This window comes from Anomaloglossus baeobatrachus, chromosome 1, assembly GCF_048569485.1.
Source record: "Anomaloglossus baeobatrachus isolate aAnoBae1 chromosome 1, aAnoBae1.hap1, whole genome shotgun sequence".
Taxonomy (NCBI): Eukaryota; Metazoa; Chordata; class Amphibia; order Anura; family Aromobatidae; genus Anomaloglossus; species Anomaloglossus baeobatrachus.
Window position 1 is genome coordinate 861,906,859 of NC_134353.1, and position 26,906 is coordinate 861,933,764.

The 26,906-nt window shown below is 42.2% G+C and overlaps 1 protein-coding gene across 1 annotated transcript in view; it reads right to left on the minus strand.

The window, feature by feature from the left end:
• Positions 1–1,168: 1,168 nt before the first annotated feature.
• CCNB1 (cyclin B1) overlaps positions 1,169–26,906 on the minus strand; it is a 32,747-nt gene continuing 7,009 nt past the window's right edge. Inside the window, exons 2-9 of the mRNA XM_075342445.1 lie at positions 12,795–12,923; positions 7,180–7,260; positions 6,247–6,417; positions 5,522–5,680; positions 4,834–5,070; positions 4,593–4,733; positions 4,337–4,447; positions 1,169–1,282 (exon numbers count right to left, since the gene is read on the minus strand). Of these exons, the coding sequence (XP_075198560.1) occupies positions 1,184–1,282; positions 4,337–4,447; positions 4,593–4,733; positions 4,834–5,070; positions 5,522–5,680; positions 6,247–6,417; positions 7,180–7,260; positions 12,795–12,920 (1,125 nt within the window). The 5' untranslated portion in view covers positions 12,921–12,923 and the 3' untranslated portion in view covers positions 1,169–1,183. The remainder of the gene's footprint in view (positions 1,283–4,336; positions 4,448–4,592; positions 4,734–4,833; positions 5,071–5,521; positions 5,681–6,246; positions 6,418–7,179; positions 7,261–12,794; positions 12,924–26,906) is intronic.

Here is a 26,906-nt window from a genome sequence, read left to right on the forward strand (position 1 = left end):
ATGAACATTTTACAGTAACTTTCATTAAGGCAGATTTGTCATCACCAACATTTGCAGTCATTAGTTTCTGTACCAGGCTCTACAGTGAGCCATTATGCTGAGGGATTGGGTCAGAAAGGGTCCCCCCCCCCCACACACTTCCCCATATGGCAGGTCGTTCAGCTCATAAGTGGATGGATCAAGCTGCCCTCCTGCTGTGACTGCGTTTGGTCGAGAGAGTGATTTTAAACGATTTAGATAGTTCTGCTGGACATGCTGACCATGCAATTATACACCTTCCAGGATTCTAATAGAATCTGTCAACGTGCGATATGACAAAAATGCTACATGCAGCGTTTCCTCCTCCTGACGCTGCATCGTCCAGCAAATGCAACGCAGACACTTACGCAACAGTGCGTCATCAATACAAATCTAAGAATAGCGCAGTGTGTTAACGGACTGCGGTATTCTCCATAGCGGCAGATAGCACTGAACACAAGTGTGAAAGCTGCCTAAGAAAGGAGAAGCTGGGCGCCCCTAACTATGCACCCTGCTCTTACACTTTACTGCAGATGAGCTCCCCTCTGTATTCTCACTTCTCCAGTCTTGCCTCTACCACCTCCACAGAACTCTCTACATCTGACCTCCCTTTGTTTATATTTTTTTCCTGCTACAAGGAAGCTCCCTTTCCCATTTCTCCTATCCTGGGGACCGCTCCTCCCCACTTAACCCCTGCTGCCATGTCACTCCCTATTCATCTCCTCACCAAGAAAACACAGGTATCAGTGATACCTGGCTGTATTACACAGGTGATTTCATACAATACCACAAGTCACCAGATCAAAATGGGATGGTAGGGCACTGGATACCCCATTAGGCTGTAAAGCTCAATCTGAGCCACCAATAGTGAGAACTAAGGTCATTGAGAAGCATGGTGAACAAATTGCCAAACTTAGCCATGATTTGTGGCTTTCAGCATAGTTACCTGGTTAGGAGTCTGAGATATTCCCCCCCCCCTCCCTGGACACCCCCTTTATGAGCTAGAACACATTCATTATAGCTTATGGTAGTCACCAAGAATTGTATATTAAAACATGTAGACATTTAAAGTGCAATGTTTTATTAAAATGCTAAAAGAATAAAAATAAGAATAAAATTAAATTATAGAGATTATAGGTTTGCATACTAAAACAACCTGTTATAGCTATGAGACATTGGCCAAGGTAACTATGAGCTCCCCATTCAGTTGTGGCAGACAGCTGATCCTCATCTGCTGAGTCCTGGAGTATTTGTCCCGGACAGACTGCAAGAAAGAAATCACAGTACAATTGAATTACCTTAGTGTTAGCAGTTTCTGAAAAATACAAGAGTACCAGTGACACGTTATGCTCACACCATTGGTGGATAGATAAAGGTCCTATGAACGAACATGGGCCCTTTGTAGGCCAACAGCTCAACATAGTGTACAATTCCTGCTACTTTGTGATAGAAATGGGCCCCCTAACCTCTTGAGCCCTGGTGCAGCTGAGCCAATGATGTCAGTCCTGGTGCATATGTGACGCCCTGGGCAAGCCAGGGGTCACAGGTCACAACATCACATGCACCCCACATTCCCAGCAGGTACACCTAGGCTAACCTAAAATCATTGTTGCCTTCCTCCAGGGGCTGATGTCCACACCAGGGGGTGGGCCAGGCGGTTGGCTCCGCCCACCGAGGAGTTCACAGCCCTGGAGGCGGGAGAACCAGGCAGTTAAGCTAGGGAAGTGAAGGAGTAAACAGTGAAGTGGTAAAGGAGGACAGTAAGAGTGGTGACAGAAAAGGAACAGTTAAGAAAGTCTTAAGTTGGTCCGGGTGTGTGCCCCGGACTGAGACAGCAAGGTCAGCAGACGGCGGTGATAGTCTGCAGGGGGACTGCTTGGAGGTTGCCGGAAGGACCGCGGACGGGTGGTGACCCGGCGGTACCGGAGCGGTACACGAAGAACAGTCAGCACCAGGGCAGGGGCCTTTCGGATCCCGGCAAGGCTAGGAGTCGCCATAATTTGCCAAATCCGTCAGTGAAGGGGACCTCTGTCTCCTAACAACCAAGTCCCGATTGAAGGCAACAGTCTGACCGTGAAGGGGAGACACCGCCACGGCACCAGTTTCCCAGGGCCAGCGCCTGCGGGCAAAGTAGGGCTCCTTCGGCCCAGATTGAAGCCGAGGAGTGGGTAACCGGTGGGAACTCATAGCTACCAAAAAGACTTTACATAGGTGCAGGGAAGAGACAGTCACCGCTAACTGCAGGGAACATCAGCACCGTAGCCGTCCGAGGGACCCGTCCAACCAGCCATTTGTTTACCGAGAACTGTGGAGTGTTTACTGGCTGAGTGAGTACCTCCGTGCCGTGCGGCACAGCGCTGTCCCTGCGCCCCTGCACCTCCACAGCCCCATACCCGCCTGTCCACCATACCAACCCCATCACTGTGCCCCGGGACCACCAAAAACCCCTACCCACGGGGGGGGGGGGGGGGGGGGGGGGGGGGGCGGCGGCAAAACAACAACTGGCTGCTCCATACCATCACTCCCGGGCTCCCCAGAAAGAGCAGCGGTGGGGTCCACTTAATCACCACAACCGTGGGTGGCGTCACGGACAATAAACTATCCCAAATCCCAATCCCCTTTCACTCACGGGCGAGGAGCGCCGCTCGAGTCTCCGGCCCATCGCTCGAGCCACCGAGCAGCAGCAGCAGGCCGCAGCAGCCGGACCCGAGCAGTGGGAGAGCGCGGCGTCCCCTCCTCCGCCCGCGACACATACCTTTGTATGCAGCTATAGGACCCCCAACACAGAACATAGTAGGTATAACTGGACAATGCACTGCCTTGTTTTTAAATTCATGGTGCCAGTCACAAGAGGGCATGGCAGGAACCAGCAATGGTAATGTTTAATGTTTAGGTAACAAGTACAGAAGATTGCATGTGACACTGAATTCTGTCTTTAAGCCCTACCTCATGCAGCCTTCAGCTTGTCAGATTTCCATTAAAGGCACGCGGTGCCTCGGTGCCTTTGAGTAGCGGCTGACCGGGAGGAAAGGGGGGGGGGGGTCTACCCTAGTCGCCGTGCTTCCCGAAGCACATCCTGTAGCGGCGAACTACAAGAACCATGGGGCCGGCGATGGAACGGAAAATGAGTACCTTCCGTTCTATTGCCGGCCTCATGGTTTTTGTAGTTTGCTGCTACAGTATGTATCTGCAAGCATGATTATGAGGATGGACCTTCCCGTCAGCTGCTGATCAAAGGCAGTGCGCTGGCCAGAGGCAAGCGGCTCCTGCCTTTTACGTCAGCGTGCTGGGAGCGGAAGATCCAGCATCGGTCGCGATGCTTACCTGATACACACCCTGCACAGGCTAACTACAAGATCCAGGAGGCCAGCAAGGGAACGGCAGGTGAGCATAATGTGCGTTTCTGCAGACTGCAAGAGCGGGTTAGAGCGAGGTGGATGTACAGAACCAGAAGTGTGCGGTGAGTATTTCTCGCTTGTTAAGCAAACAACTGCTAACTGGGTTACTCAGAGGTTCCACTGTTTCCCCATTACAAAAAGGGCTCAGGGCATGAACTGGGTAACTGCCACCACTGACATTCCCAATAGAGATACTGCCCAAAACAGTACTCCATATCCCTGGGTGCTACAGGTGCCCTCTGCAAGGCCTGTAACTTTGTCTGGCACATCATAACCAGACCCTTATCTTAAGAGCAAATGCTGTTTAAAACAAATCTAGTTTCTCTGCACACAGAATTTAGTCACTGGAATTCCTGCTTTGAGGCTCTCAAAACTATCAAGCGTTTCCAGCTCTACTACAGACTGCACACCTGGAACCGCAGCCATAGACTGTCTTGATTACCAGCACAGCCGCCCACTATTACTACTCCTCCTCATGATCCTCCCTGGGGCCCACTCCACCTGTGGAGAGTGATACCATCCATAGCTACTACCACCATCTGCCCTGGAGGACAGTGACAGCAGCTAAACCCCTGGCTGCATACCACAGGTTCATCATGACATTCATCCTACTACCTCCATCTCCCCAGCCATTTACTGTATGCCTTCGGGCAAAAGCCGGGCTAGGCTGCCTGTGACGAGTAGGTTAACCGCCTGCCCTGTGGGGTGCTACAGGTGCTTTTTTTATTCTCAGAGTTATGCCCTCAGGCTCCTGAACTTTTAAGGTCCCAACATCCTTGCTGCTGACAAACTCCTGTTAGGAACCAACTTCTGTTGGATGCCATAGGAAGGCTGAAGCTGTCCAAGATCCCACAAGTTTACATTATCCATTTTGCCACCAATGTTGAACGGAGCAACTAATCACATGCAAAGTTACTTACCATGAACTTTGTATGTCCTCGGTTGACTTTCTGAACATTCTTTGCCAAGTGTTCCATGACTGGGACCAGAGAGCTTTCAGTGTAGACCATGTAGTGCTGTAGAATTGGAGTCTGTTAAAGATGGATAAACCAGAGAGCTGATTAGTGCACTCTTGACTGTTATATGAAGAGATTAACTGTTGGATATAAAGACACCTGCATCAATTTCCACCTGTATACCAGAGTCAGTTTATGAACCTACAGCTGGTAGACTCACCCATTCACCACCATCAAGAACCTTCTGGGACAGATGAAAAGCAGCAGCTGCCACTTGTGATGGTGGAAAGTGAACCATGTCATAGTCCAGCATTGCCAGTTCCATTAGGTATTTGGCTAATGTGTGCACTAGTGCTTCCACCTAGAATTTGATTAAAGTTGGTTGTAAAATTATGCAAGGTATTACACCCCTAGTGTGGGATACAGAACACAGTAGGTCATGCATCTACATATTCACTTGCCTTACTAATCTTTGATGCTCTCCTCAAGAAGTGCAGAGGTACCGGTCTTCCAATATCAAATTTGAGTGCCTTGAGGATCTGCATTTCCATGTTTCTGATCTGAGCTGTGGTGTATGTGTGATCAGTCACAAATGAAAAGTCACCAATTGCTGGGCAATATATTTCTTCATATTTACAAGCAACAAACATGGCAGTTACTCCAGCCAGCTGCAAAAGCTTCTTTGGCACAGGATTGTCCTATAATATGGTATACACAAGACAGTTATCAAACCCAAGATTTAACCTTGTTTATGGTCAGAGGCCACAAATTGCATCCTGTTTTGTTGCAACAAGAGATTACAGGTCCCTCAAACACCATTGTGGATGGGTGGATTAGGCTGTGCCCATGTATGCATACAATTATGCTGCATATTGCACTGCGGCTTAACTGCATGCGTCCTGAGCAATCTATCCATAATCCATGCGCATTTTGCATTTTAGAACGCAGTGATTAGCATGCTGCTAGATCATTGCGTTCTAAAAAGAAACATGTCACTTTGAAGTGCACATGTGCTGTTCAAATCACTGCAGAAATTTCTGCAGGGACTCAGCCTAAGCCCTAGCTCCATATACACTCAAATCAGTCTTCGTTACATATGTAGGCATCTTGTGAGATGTCCAGGGATCTCTTTATAAAACCAGTTCTTACCTGCAGGAAACGATCCAGAATAGAAACAGTCATGAACATTGTCTCCTGCAGCAGCTTAAACCGAATGTGCACCTGCACCAGCCAGTCCACCAGGATTGCCCTCATGTTGCCAGTAACTTGCCGTCCCTTAAGGTAGTGCATTTTTATAGCTTGTTTAGCCTGCGGAAAGACACATCGGCTGGAGACAAAACAAAAATGCATGTGCCTTACATGGCAGCATGTTGGGGAGGGGAGGCTGGATTTTGTAGACTTCTGGCCTTTGAAGTGATAGATATACATCATGTACTTCAAAAATTGTGACAATAATGGGCACTTCTAAAACTCAGGGAATATTGCCACCACTACAGTCCTGCTTACCAAGGGGTGCTATGTTATTGGTGCAACTGCAAAGGGGCCCAATTCTACCTCACAAGCAGGAGTGATGAGCTATTGGACTGAAGGGGCCATATTTTTTTGCACAGGGGACCCATTTCTGAGTCCACCAGTGCTGCTTACCAACATCAGATTAGGTATTCGAGAGGTTGTCCAGCCTTAGACTAGAAGTCTGTAGACTTTACAGTATGCACCATGTGAGGTTTGACCAATGCTGGGACCAGAGAGTGCATGACCACAAGTATCCAGCAGTCAGGTCTGAAGCCAACAGGACCTGGTAGTTTGGCTTAACTGCACCAATTATTTTTGAGTACTTAGAAAATTGACTGATCAGGTACAATAGTCTTCCTCACCTCTAGTTCCATCAGATAGCAGTAGATTTCTTTAACATAGTCACTGCAGAGCATGGGGTTGTCAGAGTCCTCTTCATCCACATCTTGGATCTCAAGTAGGGCGTTTGAGAAGGACTGGCTCTGCTCTTCCATAGGAGAGGCCCCAGGTGTTTCCATAGGACTTGGAGAGGCCTAAGAATAATTTCCCCAGATACTGCAACTGAGCAACAATCTAAGATACTACAGATGGCAAGAGTTTACCCTAAACCTATACATTCACAGCTATGCTCACTTTAGTGTCAGGCACCATCAGTTATGTGATGAATCCAGCAATATTCCATGACTTCTGTAGTGAACATATGTCATAATACATGTGTGAACAGCTCACTTTAAGGGCTATATAGTTTAGATTGTGACAGAACAGATTATGATCCATGTAATAAAAATATCTGGTCATGTACTTACTCCTAAAATAAGGATCATAATCCCTGTATAAATGGATCCTCAAGTAGGATTTATGTCTGGTACTAACCTTTAGGAAGGTGTAGGCCACTTTAATCTCCACCCATCCAGCCCAATTGACAGGCATACCACAAACTAAGGTTGGGTAGAGATTTATGCATTTGGACCCCAATGCACCCTTTAGCTGGATGTTCATGTACTTGCATGTCAATCTGTTGCTCCATTATTAATTGGTTATTATGTGCAGAGCTGGAGGACTGGGATTTCACTGTCTGGGGAGTAAAGTTTGTAGGTCATGTAGGAGATTGCCAGCATAAGGGGGTGGTGCTCATGACTTAGATTACATTGTGGGGTAGTATTTAATGCACTAGATTTTAAAATTATAATTTTGTTGAAACAAAAACTGAACTCTTAACCATCAGTACTAGTGCTGCAATTCCCCACAAAAAAACAAAAAAAAAAAAAAACAAAAACACAACACACACACACCACACAACTTGCCATAGTTTCCTCTTCAGGGACTTCGATAACTGGTGCTGGTTTTTCAACATTGCTTCCCAAAGCCTTGACTTCCTACAATGAAGACAGTTCATGCATGGAGAGCTCAGTATGCAGAGAGCAACCACCTCCCAAAAAAAAATTCCTTTGATTATGCATCTTCAGAGATCTATTAGACTTAGAGTGTCCAAGTTAAGTCAGTTTAGGTTTTTTGTTTTTACACACACACACACACACACAGTGTAGTCAGATTTTAAGTCTTCATGTAGCTGAATAAATTTTCTTCAGCAATACATGTCAAGATTAACAAGTCCTCCTATACTTCAGTCCAGTTAGACACTCAATGGTAAGAGCTAATGCCCATGGACAAGTTCATGAGTTTAGGACACCAGTGAGGAATTGTTAACTTCTGTATGTCAGACGTGGTGGCACTGCACCCCCGAGACAAAGCTAGAGGTGAAAACGAAGCTGGGACTGAGCCGTCAGATCAGTCCTCATGAATCCTGGATGGTTAGCAGCTACGGAATTGTTACCAATCAATTCAAAGGCCCTAGCCCACCTGCCATGTCAAATTTATGGCCATTGTACCAGAGCCCAAAAGCTATTCTCCCCTATGGCATCCATAGCTTAAGTCACATGACATTGCACTAGCTAACCAGAAGTAGAGCCACAGATTCAGTCAGAGCTGACAGTTAATGGACCAGGTCCTCTATATCAATTTGCATCAAAACTTGTTTGTGCTGCCCCCGTGCCGGCAGCCTGCTGCTGCTTGGGTCTGGGGATCCTGCGGACACTCTGAATGAAAAGGGTTGGGGGGGGTGGAGGAGATGTAGGACATATGTACGGGCTGGGCCGTACTAGGTTTGTGATGCCACCCACAGTATGTGGTGAGTTTGGACACCACTGCTGCAGTTACGGGGCACCCGGGGGGGGGAGCTTCTGTGCAGCAAGTTGTTAACCCCTCCGTGGGCAGGGATGGTGGCCCCGGGACCCGTTGGTCACAGGTGCGGGTTCCAGTCACTTTATTCACTGGATCAGGTAGTAGCGCACCCTGGGTGCTGGTCCTCGCCATCAGAAACTCTGGTCGCTTCCTGGGCAGGTCAGAGGCTGGATCCGGTTTGGTAATCTGTGGCCTCTCTCCTCCATGCACACCTCTGCTCTTCCCCCGGTCTTGGCCTGGGCCTCCTGTGGGACCTCTATCCCCCTCCCAGGCTTCCTCTCTGCTGCTGAAGCTTGGCCACTCGGACTAGGGCTCTGTACCTCTCTTGTGCCCAGTCCAGTCTCTGGCGACTGCTCCCTTTTAGTCCACGATTACAGGTGCTGGGTCCTGTCTCTCTAGATGTTACGGTATGGATGTGTCGCGGGCGGAGGAGGGGACGCTGCGCTCTCCACTGCTCGGGTCCGGCCGCTGCTGCTCGGTGGTGGCTCGAGCGGTGGGCCGGATCCCGGGGACTCGAGCGGCGTTCCTCGCCCGTGAGTGAAAAGGGAGATTGATTGGATGGTGGGGGGGGAATTTGGTGATTGTCCGTGACGCCACCCACGGTTGTGGTATTGGTGACACCACCGCTGCTCTGGACGGGGATCCCGGGAGCGATGACAGGGAGCAGCCTGGTTGTTAGTTCTCCCCTCCATGGGTAGGGGAGGTTGGTTGTCCCGGGGCCCATTGATGGGGTAGGGATGGATGACAGGTGGGTTACAGGGCCTGGTGAGGTGCAGGGTCAGCACTGTGCCGCACGGCACGGTGGTACTCACTCAGCCAATGATGAGGACACAGTTCTCGGTAAACACACAGCTGGATGGACGGGTCCCACAGACAGCTGCGGTGTTTCTCCCGGCAGGTTGATGGTGACTGCCTTTCCCTGCACCTATGTACGGTAGATGGTTCCAATGGGTTCCCACCGGTAACCTGCTCCCCAGCTTGGATATGGGCTGGAGGAGCCCCTTTTGCTCTGGTCCTGGAAACGGTAGCCTTGGCGGTGGCCGTGTTTCCCTCTCTCGGTTGGACTGTTTCCTTCTGTCAGGTCTTAGCGAAGGGGACCTCCTGGGTTTCCCAGCAGCCAACGAATTTGGCAAATTCACGGCGACTCCTAGCCTTGCAGGGTCCGTAAGCCCCTGCCAGATGGTGCTGACTTCTTTGCGTACCGGTCCGGTACCGCCGGGCCACTGCCCGTCCACGGTTCTTACGTTAGACTCCAATAGGCCACTCCTGCAGACGGTCACCACCGTCTGCCAACCTTGCTGTACCGCCCGGGCCACACACCCGGACGCTGTCAGTTAGTTGCTCCACTACCACTTTCCTTCCTCTCACTTTCACCTCCAAAGCTAAAACTGTTTAACTTTTCCTGCCTCCAGGACTGAACTCCTTGGTGGGTGGGGCCAACCGCCTGGCCCACCCCCTGGTGTGAACATCAGCCCCTGGAGGAAGGCAACAAGGGTTTTGTGTCTGACTTCGGTGTGCCTGACCGGGAGTGTGGGGTGCGTGGGTGTTGTGGCCCCTGGCTTGTCCAGGGCACCACAGATGCAGTACCCTGATGTACTCAAAAAGAACATGTGTGGTTCCCCTAAGTATTCATAAGCTTATAAACTGGGGTCAATTTCTATAAGCATCAGACAGTCTGGGATCTATTGCTTCTGTAACGCCCCGTGGGCTCTGCTGTGACTGCCCAGATCCGTGCTTGTACTGTGGGTGGTGGCTTGAGCCTCTCATGGACCTGGGGGTCACGTTGCTCTACAAGGGGATTGGCGCTACATGCAGGGACTTGACGTGAAGTTCCACGGCTGGGGCCACGGTGGTTTGATTTGGGATGTAAGAGTGATGCCACCCATGGGTTGTGGTGAATAGATGGACACCACCACTGCCGTTAACTAGGTCTCCAGGGACGGTGTTGCGCAGCTTGGTGTTGTCCCCTCTGTGGGTACGGGAGCGATAGTCCTGGGGGCCCAAGGGTGGGGGTGGGGGGGGGGTGCTGAGACATTGGAGCGGGTGCATGCTGAAGCGGTGCGCGGCCCGAAGGCACTGGTGTACTCACTATGTTACAATACACTGGAGTCTCTGGTAAACCAAACGGGATGATGAACGGGGCCCACAGCCGGCTGCAGCTTCTCCCTGAACGGGTTAGTGGTTTCCGCCTTTCTCCTGCACCTTTTAGATGAACGCTTGACGCCTAAGCAAGGGTAGTCCGCTCCCCGGCTTGCTGGCTGTTGGAAGAGCACTGTTTGCCCGCAGACGCTGGCCCTTTGGGTCTCTATGCCTTGGCGGTGGCTTTACCCTGTATGGTTGGGATGTTGTATTCTAACGGGTTGTGTGGGATAGGTCCTAAAGTCCAGTCCGCAATCAGTTGATTTGACTCGGCCCTGTCGGTCGGGGCTTTGTACTGGGTCCGAGTACCCCTACTGGTGCTCTGGTTTCCAATCGGTTCCCTGGTTCAGTACCGGCGGGCCAGCGCCCGACGCCGGTCCCGGTCCCTATGGTTCCACTGGCTGTAATACCAGCTCCTGCAAGCGGCCACAGTCTGCCTCCTTGCCAAAAGGTGACTGGGCTCCGACCCAGCCAACTGAGTACACTGTTGGCAGGCCTGGTCACAGGTCTGCCCTTGAACTCGTCCTCCCTCCTTCACTGTAAGGCTATGTGCGCACTTTGCTTTTTACCTGCTTTTTCAACTGCAGCGTTTAATGCCAAAATGGTTGTGTTCTGCTTTTCAAGCAAAGTCTATGGGAATTTGGTTTTCTTGTCCGCACTATGCAGTTCAAACTGCAGCCTTTTTGTTGCAGAACTTTGGTCAAAAACTCAGCTTTGCAGGGCAAAACCCAAATGGCAAAAACAAAAACATGACAATTGTTTTTGCCATTTGGGTTTTGCCCTGCAAAGCTGAGTTTTTGACCAAAGTTCTGCAACAAAAAGGCTGCAGTTTGAACTGCAAAGTGCGGACAAGAAAACCAAATTCCCATAGACTTTGCTAGAAAAGCAGAACACAACCATTTTGGCATTAAACGCTGCAGTTGAAAAAGCAGGTAAAAAGCAAAGTGCGCACATAGCCTAAAGGCTACTTCTCACACACTGCTCTAGAACTTCCGTCTGAACTTGTATCTTTCCCGCCTCCAGGCCTCTGAACTCCTCGGTGGGCAGAGCCAACCGCCTGGCTCCGCCCCCCGGTGGACATCAAACCTGGAGGGTGGTGACAAGGGTTTCTTGGTTGGCTGCTGTCACTTACTCAGAGGGGGTGATGTGTGTTACTACCTGGGACGACCTGACTAGTCCAGGGCATCACAATTCCATAACTGTCCTGATTTTGCATCCCAAATCTTCGTTGCACCTGGGTTGAGGCCTGCATGATCAGCAGATAAAGTTCTTGGGCAGAGACCTAAGAGGTTAGTGCATAGATATGTGGTGCCCCTGAGGCCTTGAGCGCCACAGGGTACTGCACCTCACTTAAGGTGCAGTGCTTATCTGGGATGCATTAATCGGTAACAGACACCACATAAGGTTGTTCTGTTACTGGAACCGGGCTAGGGTAGGTGCAAGGGTGGCCATCATGAGGTATTGGACCTCATGCCCACTAGTCAGATACCTGGGAGGCGGGGCACCCAGAAGGGAAGTTTGGAGTCATCCTACACAGGCAGTCAGCACCAGACAGTGAGGTCGCACGTAGGAAGAGCAGGCAGACAATGAATAATTTAGGGCCTGTGGTCTGCAGCTGGAGGCTCGACCCGGGTTCTTTAAAGGGGGGATCCCAGGGAGTGCAGCAGGCACATGTGACCCATTCCACAGCCCAAGAGCTGGAATGGAGGGAGCCCATCGAAAGGAAACTGAAGGGACCGCCGGTGACAACCTCCGCAGTATCTCGGATCGGCTGGAGCCCATCGCAGCAGGCATAGACATGGTCCAACAGGAGGGTGCTACGAATGAGTAAAGAGACACACACACGCCTTGCTCTACCTGTGGAGATCTGTACCAAATGAGCCATTTAGTCATCCGCCCCAGCAGAGAAACTATCCCACAGCGACAGCTAACCCTGGCCACACACCCCCAGGTGGTGTCATGAACTAAGAGTCCCATCATCCCTGTCCCCAAATAGTCTTATTGACACCTGGGGTCACAGAACTAGGCAAGCCTACCACGGCAACCCAGCAGAAGCACTGCGGCCTGGCAACGAGCAGCACCCAACCCTGTGGGCGTGTCAGATATGGAATAAAAGGAATTTGTGCTACAGATTCCAGATCAGAGGAATCCATAGGTCTTCATACAGAGACCTTGATACCAGCAAGGTCAACCCATAACCTTAACACTAGAAGTCCTAGAAATTTCGAGCTCCCCTGAAGTCCCGAAAGGCGGTCAAATGACCCTTAGTCCAAACTGAATAGAACTAACTAGAAACTAAATGGCTAAACTCAATGGAAAACAACCTCCTGTGGTGCGACAGTAATGGCCTTACAGAACAAAAGATGGTGATTATAGGATGTTAGCTAAAATCCTTCAGGTCATTCGACCCGTCTCTGGGTTCCAAAATGTAGAAATGTTAAATGACCCCTCTGGAACTTCTAGTGTTAACCAGCACATGTAGCATTAACCCATTTAATCAGCAGAAGACCAGATGATAATGTTCACTTACCTTCTTCAGAGCCACTTTAGGTTTCATGCAGTTTCCAATATCTCCCAGAGCATTTCTTTGCCGCTGTCTGGTAATCACCTTTTTCCCTGCAGCTACAGCATCTGGGTTTTCTGCATCAATACACATGCTCTGGAAGTGACATGACAAACTCAGGTGTCAGACTATTCATTAGTGTTTGCAGAACAAAAAAAAAAAAAAAAAAACCCCACAAGCCCAAGGGGAGGGGGTCTGTCACTGGGATCTCAATGAGAACACCGGTAACTAAGGCTATGTGCGCTCTGCACCGCACCTAAAAGGTGTGCTTCAGAGCGCAGCTGAAAAGCTCCGTTCTGAAGCGCATGGTGCCGGCAGAGAATGTGCGCTCTGCATGCTGCCTCTCCCTATAGACAGCATGCAAACCGCATGGAAGTAGTGACATGTCACTTCTTAGAACGCAGCGATTCGGGCAGCAGCCGAAGCGCTGCGCTCTAAGACGCCACGTGCGCACGGCTCCTGCACAATCTCCATATACTGTGCAGGGGACGCAGGATGCATGCAGTTACGCTGCGCATCGCAGCGTAACTGCATGTAATACGCACACGTGCGCACATAGCCTTAGTCGGCAAAGACACCAAGTTGGATACAGAAGTGTGCATTCTAACAAGTATAACAAACTGGAGCTGCATGTATCAGTCAGTGGTAGGTCTCAGCTATTCATGTACCCTGTTGTGTCCCATGAATGGGAACAACCTGTTGTATATAATTCTTGCATTGCATATTTTTCCTTCTTTCAGGAAATTCCATTGTTACTAGGTAGATTAGACTGTACGACGTTTGCCCCTTTGTACCTCCCTTAGTTGGCTTCTGTATAGAAAGCTCCTCCCTTCTCCAGTTTAGTCTAGAGGAACCATTGCTGAAGAGACATGTCCAAAACCATGTACAGATTATTCCTTTTCACCTGCCTTTACTTTGTACTTAATACAAGATTCTAGAAGAAAACTACAGCGTTTCTCCTTGTCTTCCTACAAGTCATCATTTGGGCTGAGTTAACACTATCTGTGGAAGTCGGTAGAGTGAGTAAAATCATACAGTTATCTAAGGGACTGATAATTAGGAGTGGTTGGATTCATTGCTACCAGGAAGAGACAGAATATACCCAGTTTGTATACTGTCTTTAATTTATAACAGGGAAAAGGGAAAGGGGAAACATAAGATTAGGTGTAGCAAGCATTGAAATTACTTATTTTTTAGTGATGAGCGAGTACTAAAAAGCTCGGGTGCTCGAGGCTCGGGCCGAGCATCCCAAGATACTCGTGTACTCGGCCCGAGCACCGAGCCCAATGTTATCCTATGGGAGACCCGAGTATTTTTCTGAAATGACCCCCGGCAGCATGTAGAAACCCTAAAAAATGTCACAAAAGTCTCAGAAGAGTGCTCAAATGACATGGCAACAGCATGGGGAAGACCCCTTGAAGCATTTATCACTCAAAAGTCACAGCTGTGAACAATTTTGTCCGAGTTTTACGCCATTTTTACGGACTCACCAGAAAACCTTCCAAAATGACACCAAAGTGAATTTTCATGGTGGAAATGTTAAAGGCACATACCCAATAGTGAGATAGAGCTGGTGTATGTTACTTTTTGAGATTAATACATGAAAGATTTTACGTAAAACATTGTGTGGCACTCCGATGTCCATAACGCACGTTTTGTGCTTTTTACTAAGCGATGTCGGTCATTTTTTTTTCTTCATGCTATCTGCCGTCGGTCGGTCTCTCTCTGTCTTGTCTGTCCCCCTCTCACAGTCTGTCGGTTAGTTCCCCCCCCTCTCTTACTTACCTTCCCTGATCACTGCCGCGGCGCTGCACAGCTGTTCACTAAACTCCGGCGGCTTTTCCCCTTTTGAAAAAGCCGGCCGCTCATTAAACAATCTCGTATTCCCTACTTTCCTGCTTTTTGGCACCTATGATTGGGTGCAGTGAGACACCTGTCACTCAGCGTGGGGGATGTCTCACTGCAACCAAACACAGGTGTGTGTGTGTGTGTGTGTGTGTGTGTGTGTGTGTGTGTGTGTGTGTGTGTGTGTGTGTGTGTGTGTGTGTGTGTGTGTGTGGGGTCCCCCCAATTTTAATACCAGCCAGATAAAGCCATACGGCTGAAGGCTGGTATTCTCAGAATGGGGAGCTCCACGTTATGGGGAGCCCCCCAGCCTAACAATATCAGTCAGCAGCCGCCCAGAATTGCCGCATACATTATATGCGACAGTTCTGGGACTGTACCCGGCTCTTCCCGATTTGCCCTGGTGCGTTGGCAAAATCGGGGGTAATAAGGAGTTATTGGCAGCCCATAGCTGCCACTAAATCCTAGATCAATCATGTCAGGCGTCTCCCCGAGATTCCTTCCATGATTAATCTGTAAATTACAGTTAAACACACACACCTGAAAAATCCTTTATTAGAAATAAAAAAAAAAAAAACACTAACAAAGTCCCTCATCACCAATTAACCCCGACAAACCCTCCATGTCCGGCGTAATCCACGGACCTCCAGCGTCGTGTCCAGCTGTGCTGCATGAAGGTGACCGGAGCTGCAGAATACACCACCGCTCCGGTCAGCTTCACACAGCAACTGAGGTGAGTATAGCGATCAGCTGAGCTGTCACTGAGGTTACCTGGATCCAGCAGTGGATGCAGCGGTGGCCGCGGGTAACCTCAGTGACAGCTCAGCTGATCGCGCTACTCACTGCCACTCCGGTCAGCTCCATGCAGCAACTGAGGTGAGTATAGTGATCAGCTGCTGTCACTGAGGTTAATCGCGGCCACCGCTGGATCCAGCGGTGGCCGTGAGTTACCTGACAGCAGCTGATCGCGCTACTCACCTCAGTTGCTGTGTGAATCTGACAAAAGCAGCGGTGTATTCTGCAGCTCCTGTCACCTGAATGTAGCAGAGCTGGACGCGACGCTGGAGGTCCGTGGATTACGCTGGACATGGAGGGTTTGTCAGGGTTAATAAATTGGTGATGAGGGACTTTGTTATTGTTTTTTTTATTTCTAATAAAGGATCTCAGGTGTGTGTTTAACTGTAATTTACAGATTAATCATGGAAGGAATCTCGGAGAGACGCCTGACATGATCTAGGATTTAGTGGCAGCTATGGGCTGCCATTAACTCCTTATTACCCCGATTTGCCAACGCACTAGGGTAAATCGGGAAGAGCCGGGTACAGTCCCAGAACTGTCGCATCTAATGTATGTGGCAATTCTGGGCGGCTGCTGACTGATATTGTTAGGCTGGGGGGCTCCCCATCCTGAGAATACCAGCCTTCAGCTGTATGGCTTTATCTGGCTGGTATTAAAATTGGGGGGACCGCACGCCGTTTTTTTTAATCATTTATTTATTTTACTGCACAGTATAGACACGCCCACCGGGTGCTGTGATTGGGTGCAGTGAGACACCTGTCACTCAGTGTGGGGGCGTGTCTCACTGCAACCAATCATAGGCGCCTGTGGGCGTGGAAAGCAGGGAATATGAGATGGCTGTGTACAGAGCACAGCGCGCCCGCCGGTATAAAGGCTCGGTCACGCTGTGCAGGCCCGCCAATCACTGCAATTCCACAACAGGGCTGTGGCATTGCAGTGGTCTGCCAGCCAATCCCTGCATGAGGGCTGGCTCTCAAAAGAGCGCCAACATGCAGGGATGAAGACCACGAGTATCGCGAAATTACTTGGTACCCGCCGAGTAGCCCGAGTACAGTGATACTCGTGCGAGTACCGAGTAGTAACAAGCATACTCGCTCATCACTATTATTTTTGCCTATTTGTTAAAAATATTATATTATATTATATTATATTATATTATATTATATTATATTATATTATATTATATTATATTATATTATATTATATTATATTATATTATATTATTTATATTATATTATATTATATTATATTATATTATATTATATTATATTATATTATATTATATTATATTATATTATATTATATTATATTATATTATATTATATTATATTATATTATATTATATTATATTATATTATATTATATTATATTATATTATATTATATTATATATATTATATTATATATTATATTATATATTATATTATATTATATTATATTATATATTATATTATATTATATTATATTATATTATATTATTATATTATATTATATATTATATTATATATTATATTATATATTATATATTATATTATATTATATATTATATTATATTATATATTATATTATATTATATATTATATTATATTATATATTATATTATATTATATATTATATTATATTATATATTATATTATATTATATATTATATTATATTATATATTATATTATATTATATTATATATTATATTATATATTATATTATATATTATATTATATATTATATTATATTATATTATATTATATTATATTATATTATATTATATTATATTATATTATATATTATATTATATTATATTATATATTATATTATATTATATATTATATTATATATTATATTATATATTATATATTATATTATATTATATTATATTATATTATATTATATTATATTATATTATATTATATTATATTATATTATATTATATTATATTATATTATATTATATTATATTATATTATATATTATATTATATTATATTATATATTATATTATATATTATATTATATTATATTATATTATATTATATATTATATTGTATTATATTATATTATATATTATATTATATTATATTATATATTATATTATATATTATATTATATATTATATTATATATTATATTATATATTATATTATATTATATTATATTATATATTATATTATATTATATTATATATTATATTATATATTATATTATATTATATATTATATTATATTATATATTATATTATATTATATATTATATTATATTATATATTATATTATATTATATTATATTATATTATATATTATATTATATATTATATTATATATTATATTATATTATATATTATATATTATATTATATATTATATTATATATTATATTATATATTATATTATATATTATATTATATTATATTATATATTATATTATATATTATATTATATATTATATTATATATTATATTATATTATATTATATTATATTATATATTATATTATATATTATATTATATTATATATTATATTATATTATATATTATATTATATTATATATTATATTATATTATATATTATATTATATTATATTATATTATATTATATATTATATTATATTATATTATATTATATTATATATTATATTATATATTATATTATATATTATATTATATTATATATTATATATTATATTATATATTATATTATATATTATATTATATATTATATTATATATTATATTATATTATATTATATATTATATTATATTATATTATATTATATTATATATTATATTATATTATATTATATTATATTATATATTATATTATATTATATTATATATTATATTATATATTATATTATATTATATTATATTATATATTATATTATATATTATATTATATATTATATTATATTATATATTATATTATATTATATTATATATTATATTATATATTATATTATATATTATATTATATATTATATTATATATTATATTATATATTATATTATATATTATATTATATATTATATTATATATTATATATTATATTATATATTATATTATATATTATATTATATTATATATTATATTATTATATTATATTATATATTATATTATATTATATTATATTATATATTATATTATATTATATTATATATTATATTATATTATATTATATTATATATTATATTATATTATATTATATTATATTATATTATATATTATATTATATTATATTATATATTATATTATATATTATATTATATTATATATTATATTATATATTATATTATATATTATATTATATTATATTATATATTATATTATATTATATTATATTATATATTATATTATATATTATATTATATTATATATTATATTATATATTATATTATATTATATATTATATTATTATATTATATTATATATTATATTATATATTATATATTATATTATATATTATATTATATATTATATTATATTATATTATATATTATATTATATATTATATTATATTATATTATATTATATATTATATTATTATATTATATTATATATTATATTATATTATATTATATATTATATTATATTATATATTATATTATATATTATATTATATTATATTATATTATATATTATATTATATATTATATTATATATTATATTATATATTATATATTATATTATATATTATATTATATATTATATTATATATTATATATTATATTATATATTATATTATATTATATTATATTATATTATATTATATTATATATTATATTATATTATATTATATATTATATTATATTATATTATATATTATATTATATTATATTATATTATATATTATATTATATATTATATTATATATTATATTATATTATATATTATATTATTATATTATATTATATATTATATATTATATTATATATTATATTATATTATATTATATATTATATTATATATTATATTATATTATATTATATTATATATTATATATTATATTATATATTATATTATATATTATATTATATATTATATATTATATTATATATTATATTATATATTATATTATATATTATATATTATATTATATATTATATTATATATTATATTATATATTATATATTATATTATATATTATATTATATTATATTATATTATATTATATTATATATTATATTATATTATATTATATTATATATTATATTATATATTATATTATATTATATATTATATTATATATTATATTATATTATATATTATATTATTATATTATATTATATATTATATTATATATTATATATTATATTATATATTATATTATATATTATATTATATTATATTATATATTATATTATATATTATATTATATTATATTATATTATATATTATATTATTATATTATATTATATATTATATTATATTATATTATATATTATATTATATTATATATTATATTATATATTATATTATATTATATTATATTATATATTATATTATATATTATATTATATATTATATTATATATTATATATTATATTATATATTATATTATATATTATATTATATATTATATATTATATTATATATTATATTATATTATATTATATTATATTATATTATATTATATATTATATTATATTATATTATATATTATATTATATTATATTATATATTATATTATATTATATTATATTATATATTATATTATATATTATATTATATATTATATTATATTATATATTATATTATTATATTATATTATATATTATATATTATATTATATATTATATTATATTATATTATATATTATATTATATATTATATTATATTATATTATATTATATATTATATATTATATTATATATTATATTATATATTATATTATATATTATATATTATATTATATATTATATTATATATTATATTATATATTATATATTATATTATATATTATATTATATATTATATTATATATTATATATTATATTATATATTATATTATATTATATTATATTATATTATATTATATATTATATTATATTATATTATATATTATATTATATTATATTATATTATATATTATATTATATATTATATTATATATTATATTATATTATATATTATATTATTATATTATATTATATATTATATATTATATTATATATTATATTATATTATATTATATTATATTATATTATATTATATTATATTATATTATATTATATTATATATTATATTATATTATATTATATATTATATTATATTATATTATATATTATATTATATTATATTATATATTATATTATATTATATTATATATTATATTATATATTATATTATATATATTATATATTATATTATATATTATATTATATTATATTATATTATATTATATTATATATTATTATATTATATTATATATTATATTATATTATATATTATATTATATTATATATTATATTATATATTATATTATATTATATTATATTATATTATATATTATATATTATATTATATTATATTATATTATATTATATTATATTATATTATATATTATATATTATATTATATTATATATTATATTATATTATATATTATATATTATATTATATTATATTATATATTATATTATATTATATTATATATTATATTATATTATATTATATTATATTATATTATATATTATATTATATTATATTATATTATATTATATTATATTATATTATATTATATATTATATATTATATATTATATTATATTATATTATATTATATTATATTATATTATATTATATTATATTATATTATATTATATTATATTATATTATATTAATTATATTATATATTATATATTATATATTATATTATATTATATTATATTATATTATATTATATTATATTATATTATATTATATTATATTATATATATATTTGTTTTAGCTATAATTTGAAAGGCAATATTAACAAAAATATATACACCTCCAGGATTCCTAGCAACTATTACTATGCAAAAGAAACACTGAAAATATAAGGCAAATTTTGCAAACAGTAAGAAAATGCAAACAATACATGTAGAAAAAAAAAAAAAAAACAAACACACAAACAAGAGAATAACAAAGGTCGTATATCTTAAGGGTTGGGTTAAATTTAAGAGACCACAGATACCACCTCAGTGTGGCGCCCTGGACAAGCCAGGGGCCACAGGTAACATCTACACACCCTACACTCCCAGTCAGGCACACCGAAGTCAGGCAAAAACCCTTGTTGCCTTACTCCAGGGGCTGATGTCCACACCAGGGGGTGGGCCAGGCGGTTGGCCCTGCCCACTGAGGAGTTCACTGTCCTGGAGGCGGGAAAAGCAGGCAGATGAGTTGAGGAGTGGAGAGAGATGAGAGTTGGAAGTAAAAGTAGAAGGAGGAAAGTGGCAGTTAAGCAGCCTGAAGTTGGTCCGGACGGATCAGCAAGGTTGGCAGACGGTGGTGACCGTCTGCAGGAGTGGCCTATTGGAGCTAGCCGTAAGGACCGTGGACGGGCGGTGGCCTGGCGGTACCGGACCGGTACGCAAAGAGAAGCCAGCACCATCCGGCAGGGTCTTACGGACCCCGGCAAGGCTAGGAGTTGCCATGAATTTGCCAAATCCGTTAGCGAAGGGAACCTCCTGGGTTTCCCAGCAGCCAAGTCCCGACAGAAGGCAACCGTCCAACCGAGAGAGGGAAACAGTCACCGCAAAGGCTAAAGTTCCCAGGGCCAGAGCCTGCAGGCAAAAGGGGCTCCTTCAGCAACCTTCAAGCTGGGGAGCGGGTTACCAGTGGGAACCCATTGGAACCATTACACTATATAGGTGCAGGGAAAGGCAGTCACCATCAACCTGCCGGGAGAAACACTGCAGCTGTCTGTGGGACCCGTCCATCCAGCCGTGTGTTTACTGAGAACTGTGTCCTCATCATTTGCTGAGTGAGTACCACCGTGCCGTGCGGCACAGTGCTGCCCCCGCGACCCTGCACCTCACCAGGCCCCGTAACCCGCCTGCCATCCATACCCCATCACCCGGGACAACCAAACCCCTACCCACGGAGGGAAGAACTAACATCAAAGCTGCTCCCTGTCACCGCTCCTGGGATCCCCGTCCAGAGCAGCGGTGGTGTCACCAACCTCACCACAACCGTGGGTTGCGTCACGGACAATATCAAAATCCCCACAATCCAATCCCCACCCTTTTCACTCACGGACGTGGAGCGCTGCTCGAGTCCCCGGGATCCGGCCCACTGCTCGAACCACCACCGAGCAGCAGCAGCAGCGGCCGGACCCGAGCAGTGGGAAAGCGCAGCGTCCCCTCCTCCGCCCGCGACAACTTGGCGTCACGAACAGGATCTTACCGCTCTGCCGTCTGGTAGAGGTGCGCCTTGTAACCGCCGGAGGTGTCCGGCCAGAAAATTTGAGAAGCCGCCATCTTGGGCGTGAAGAATTCCCGCTCGAGCGTCTCGAGTAGTGGAGGCGCGAAGGCCAAAACCCCGCCCAAGTAGAGGAGGAGCCGGAAAGAGACTAAGGGGGATGGAAACAAGATGTCTGCGCCCGACGGAGCCGCTGGAGGAGCGGCGGACGCAGTCGTGGGAGCACCCGTAGATGGTAATGGGCCTGCCCAGGTCCCGGCTGCGCTGGCGGGGGGGGGGGGGCGCCGCGGCCCCAGCTCTCGCTCAGGTGATGCCGTTCTCTTTGCCCTATGTGCCCGGAGCTGCCTGGCTACCGCAGTACGATGAAAACCTGCAAGGCATCAGGTTTTCCAGAAAAAACCTAGTCCGCTACTAGAGCTGTACCCCCTGACTGATAAGCAACGTGCAGCGCTAGTGCTGGGGCAGCTAACCGGCGCGGCTGAGCAAGAGGCGGAGACCTGGGCCGAGGGGGACCGGTCCTCTAGCCACCATCTTTGAGAAGCTGCAGACTGCCTTTGAGACCCGTACCGAGGCAGAGTTGCGGATGCAGTTCTATCAATGCCGGCAACGGCCTGCAGATAGCATTCGGGACTATGCCTTGCGCCTGCAAACCGCACTCCGCACACTGAAGCGGGTGGACACCATCAACAGTGCGGACAGTAACAAAATGCTAAGTGAGCAGTTTGTGCAGGGGATGAGGTCCTCAGAGGACCACAAACAACTTTGGCTGTGGGCCCTAGAACACCCTGATGTGGACTTTGCCATATTAAAGAAATGGCCCATCAAAGCTTTGCAACCCCCTGCATCTGAAGCCCCTGAGCTAGCCCCGTGGACGGTTGAGACTGCTCCCGTCGTGGTGGCCCCTACCCCACCAGCACCTCCAAACGGAACGATGGAAGAACTCGCTGCTCAAGTTCGCCACATGGATGGGGACCTCGCTAAGATCCTCACCGCACTCCAGCCTCCGACCAGATCCCAGGCCCCGGTGAAGATGCAGCTCGCCGACAGCCCTGAGGACGTCGCCTGGATGCAGCGGAGAAGGGCCAATGACTCACGGTATGGACCCCCAATCTGTTACAGGTGCAGCACACCCGGCCACTACTCCCGACGGTGTCCGTTAAACGAGCAACCCCTGGGGCCACGGGCCAATCCTCAGGAGTAGAACCCCATGGCCCCCCAGACTGGCGGGACCGGTACATCGGGGCCCAGCCCATCATCCCCGTGGCTGTGGATGGCATACTGGTGATGGCTCTCCTGGAAACTGGATCACAGGTAACCACCATACCATACACTATCAACGGTATTGGGGAAAAGACGAACTGGCTCCCCCAGATGCCAGTATGACACCGATTGCTGCTTATGGACTCCCATTGACCCAAGTGGGGTACAAGCAAGTGGCCATGACTGTGGGACGAGCTGAACTGCAACACCAGGGTATGATTGTGATAATGAATGAACCCAGTGATCATAACCCGAAGGTAGTGCTAGGGACTAACGTGATGGAGCACTATATGAGTGATGCGCTGACCCTACTGCAGCAGCTGGCCGCTATGGTGGTGGGGAGCCGACAGCTGTGCAGCGTGAGATCGAGCCCTGATGTACCGCCAACATGTGAACTCGACAGGAGGAGAGATTGGTGGGGTGAGTGATGGATGTTGCCCCTTTGATTGTGCTTCCCAGGAGCGAGATTATTATTTGGTGTAGGGCAGTGGTAGGGCCCCAGGGGGCGTGACTACACCGCCATGATAGAGCCCATGCCCTCTGAACACTGGCCCACAGTAATGGCCGCCCGAGGGGTGGTAGATGTAAAGGGGAGAGTGCCTGTAAGGGTGCTGAAATGCGGGGAGTAAGAAGTCTGGCTTCCCCGGTACGCTACCCTTGCCAAGTTGTTCACTCTGGATCCCCACACCATCCGCGAGGCTGTTCCCCCAACCTCACCACCTACTGCCAGCACTCACCCATCCCCAGGGGAGTTAGACGAGTGGTGCCGACAGCTACATGTAGGCACTGACGATACCCCTACACATCAAAGAAGGGGTATACCGGTGGTACGGGAGTATGAGCGAGTTTTTAGCAAACATCCCCTAGACTTTGGGCAGATTAAAAAAAAAAAAAGGAGTCCAACACCATATCCCCACCGGTGAACACCCCCCTATCAAGGAGAGGTACAGGCCTATTCCCCCTGCACACTACCAATGTGCCAAGGACATGTTGAGGAACATGGAGGCAGGGGTTATTAGGGACAGCTGTAGTCCCTGGGCCGCCCCGTTGGTACTGGTTAAGAAGGATGGCACCATGCGGATGTGTGTGGATTACCGAAAAATTAACCAGATAACGCATAAGGATGCTTATCCTCTGCCCCACATTGAAGAATCTCTGGCTGCGCTGAGAACCGCTAACTATTTTTCCACCCTTGACCTCACCAGCGGGTACTGGCAGGTGGCTGTGGCGCCAGAAGACCGAGAGAAGACTGCATTTGCCACCCCTATGGGACTCTGCGAATTTAATAGCATGCCGTTCGGGCTGTGCAATGCCCCTGGAACCTTCCAACGGCTGATGGAATGCCATCTGGGGCATCTAAATTTTGAGACCGTCCTGCTGTACTTGGATGATGTGATTGTGTACTCCCAGACATATGAAGCCCACCTGGAGCACCTAGCCGAGGTGTTCGCGTCCCTTGCCAAATATGGGATGAAGTTGAAGCCCTCAAAGTGTCATCTGCTGAAACCCAGAGTGCAGTACCTAGGGCATGTGGTCAGTGCAGAGGGTGTTGCCCCTGACCCTGAGAAAATCTCCGCCATCCAGGACTGACCGAGGCCGACCACGGTGAGAGTGGTGAGGCAGTTACTAGGCCTAGTGGGGTATTACTGTCGCTTCATCAAGGGGTACACGAAGATGGCTGCCCCCATGCAAGACCTCCTCGTGGGACAGACCAAAGGTGGCAGACCCCTAGGAGCCCCATTGGTGTGGGAAGAAAGGCATGAGGAATCCTTCCGTTAGCTGAGATAGGCCCTGACCGGAGAAGAAATCCTAGCATACCCTGATTACAACCACCCTTTCATCCTCTACACCGATGCCATGTAGGCTTGGGGCAGTCCTATCCCAGGTCCAGGACGGAAAAGAAAAAAGTGATTGCTTATGCTAGCTGAAGGCTTCAACCGACTGAGAGGAACCCCGAGAACTACAGCTCTTTCAAGCTTGAACTCCTGGCCCTGGTGTGGGCTATCACCGAGCGGTTCCACCATTACCTGGCAGCGGCTAAGTTTACCGCTTTCACGGATAACCCGCTGACCCACCTGGACACAGCCAAGCTGGGCGCGTTGGAACAGCGGTGGGTGGCTAGGCTAGCCAACTACGATTTCACCATCAAGTACAGGGCCGGCCGTGACAACATTAATGCCGATGCACTCTCTCGGATGCCCCACCTGTTGGAAGAAGGGCCCGAGGATGACAACCTCGAAGAGATTGAGTTGCCCGCATTTCATCAGCCACCGACTGAGAAGGTGCATGACCATCAACAACGGGTAAACCTGGACCCGCTGCCCAGCCAGGAGTGGCATGAAGCTCAGGACCAGGCACCCGCTGTCCGCCTAGTCAAGATCTTGATGGAACAAGGCGCTGCTGGAACAGATCCTGCCGCCCCAGCTGAAGCCCAACGCCTGTGGCGAGAACGGACCCGGCTGTATCTACACAAGGGGAAGTTGTACCGCGAGCTGATTAACCCGAAGACCCATGAGAAGATCCGCCAGTTGGTGATTCCCCCAAGCCAACGTGCCCACCGTCCTGCAAGCATACCATGCTTGTGCTGGACACTTCAGATGGAAGAAACTAGAAATGCTGTTGAGAGAGCGGTTCTATTGGAGTGGAATGTGGGAATCTGTAGAGGCCTGGTGCTGAGAGTGTGGCCCTTGCACGCTGAGTAGGAAGGATGAGGCCAGCCAGAAGGTGCCCCTACACCTGATCGTTACACATCAACCGCTTGAGCTGGTTGCCCTGGACCATGTAAAGCTCACCCCC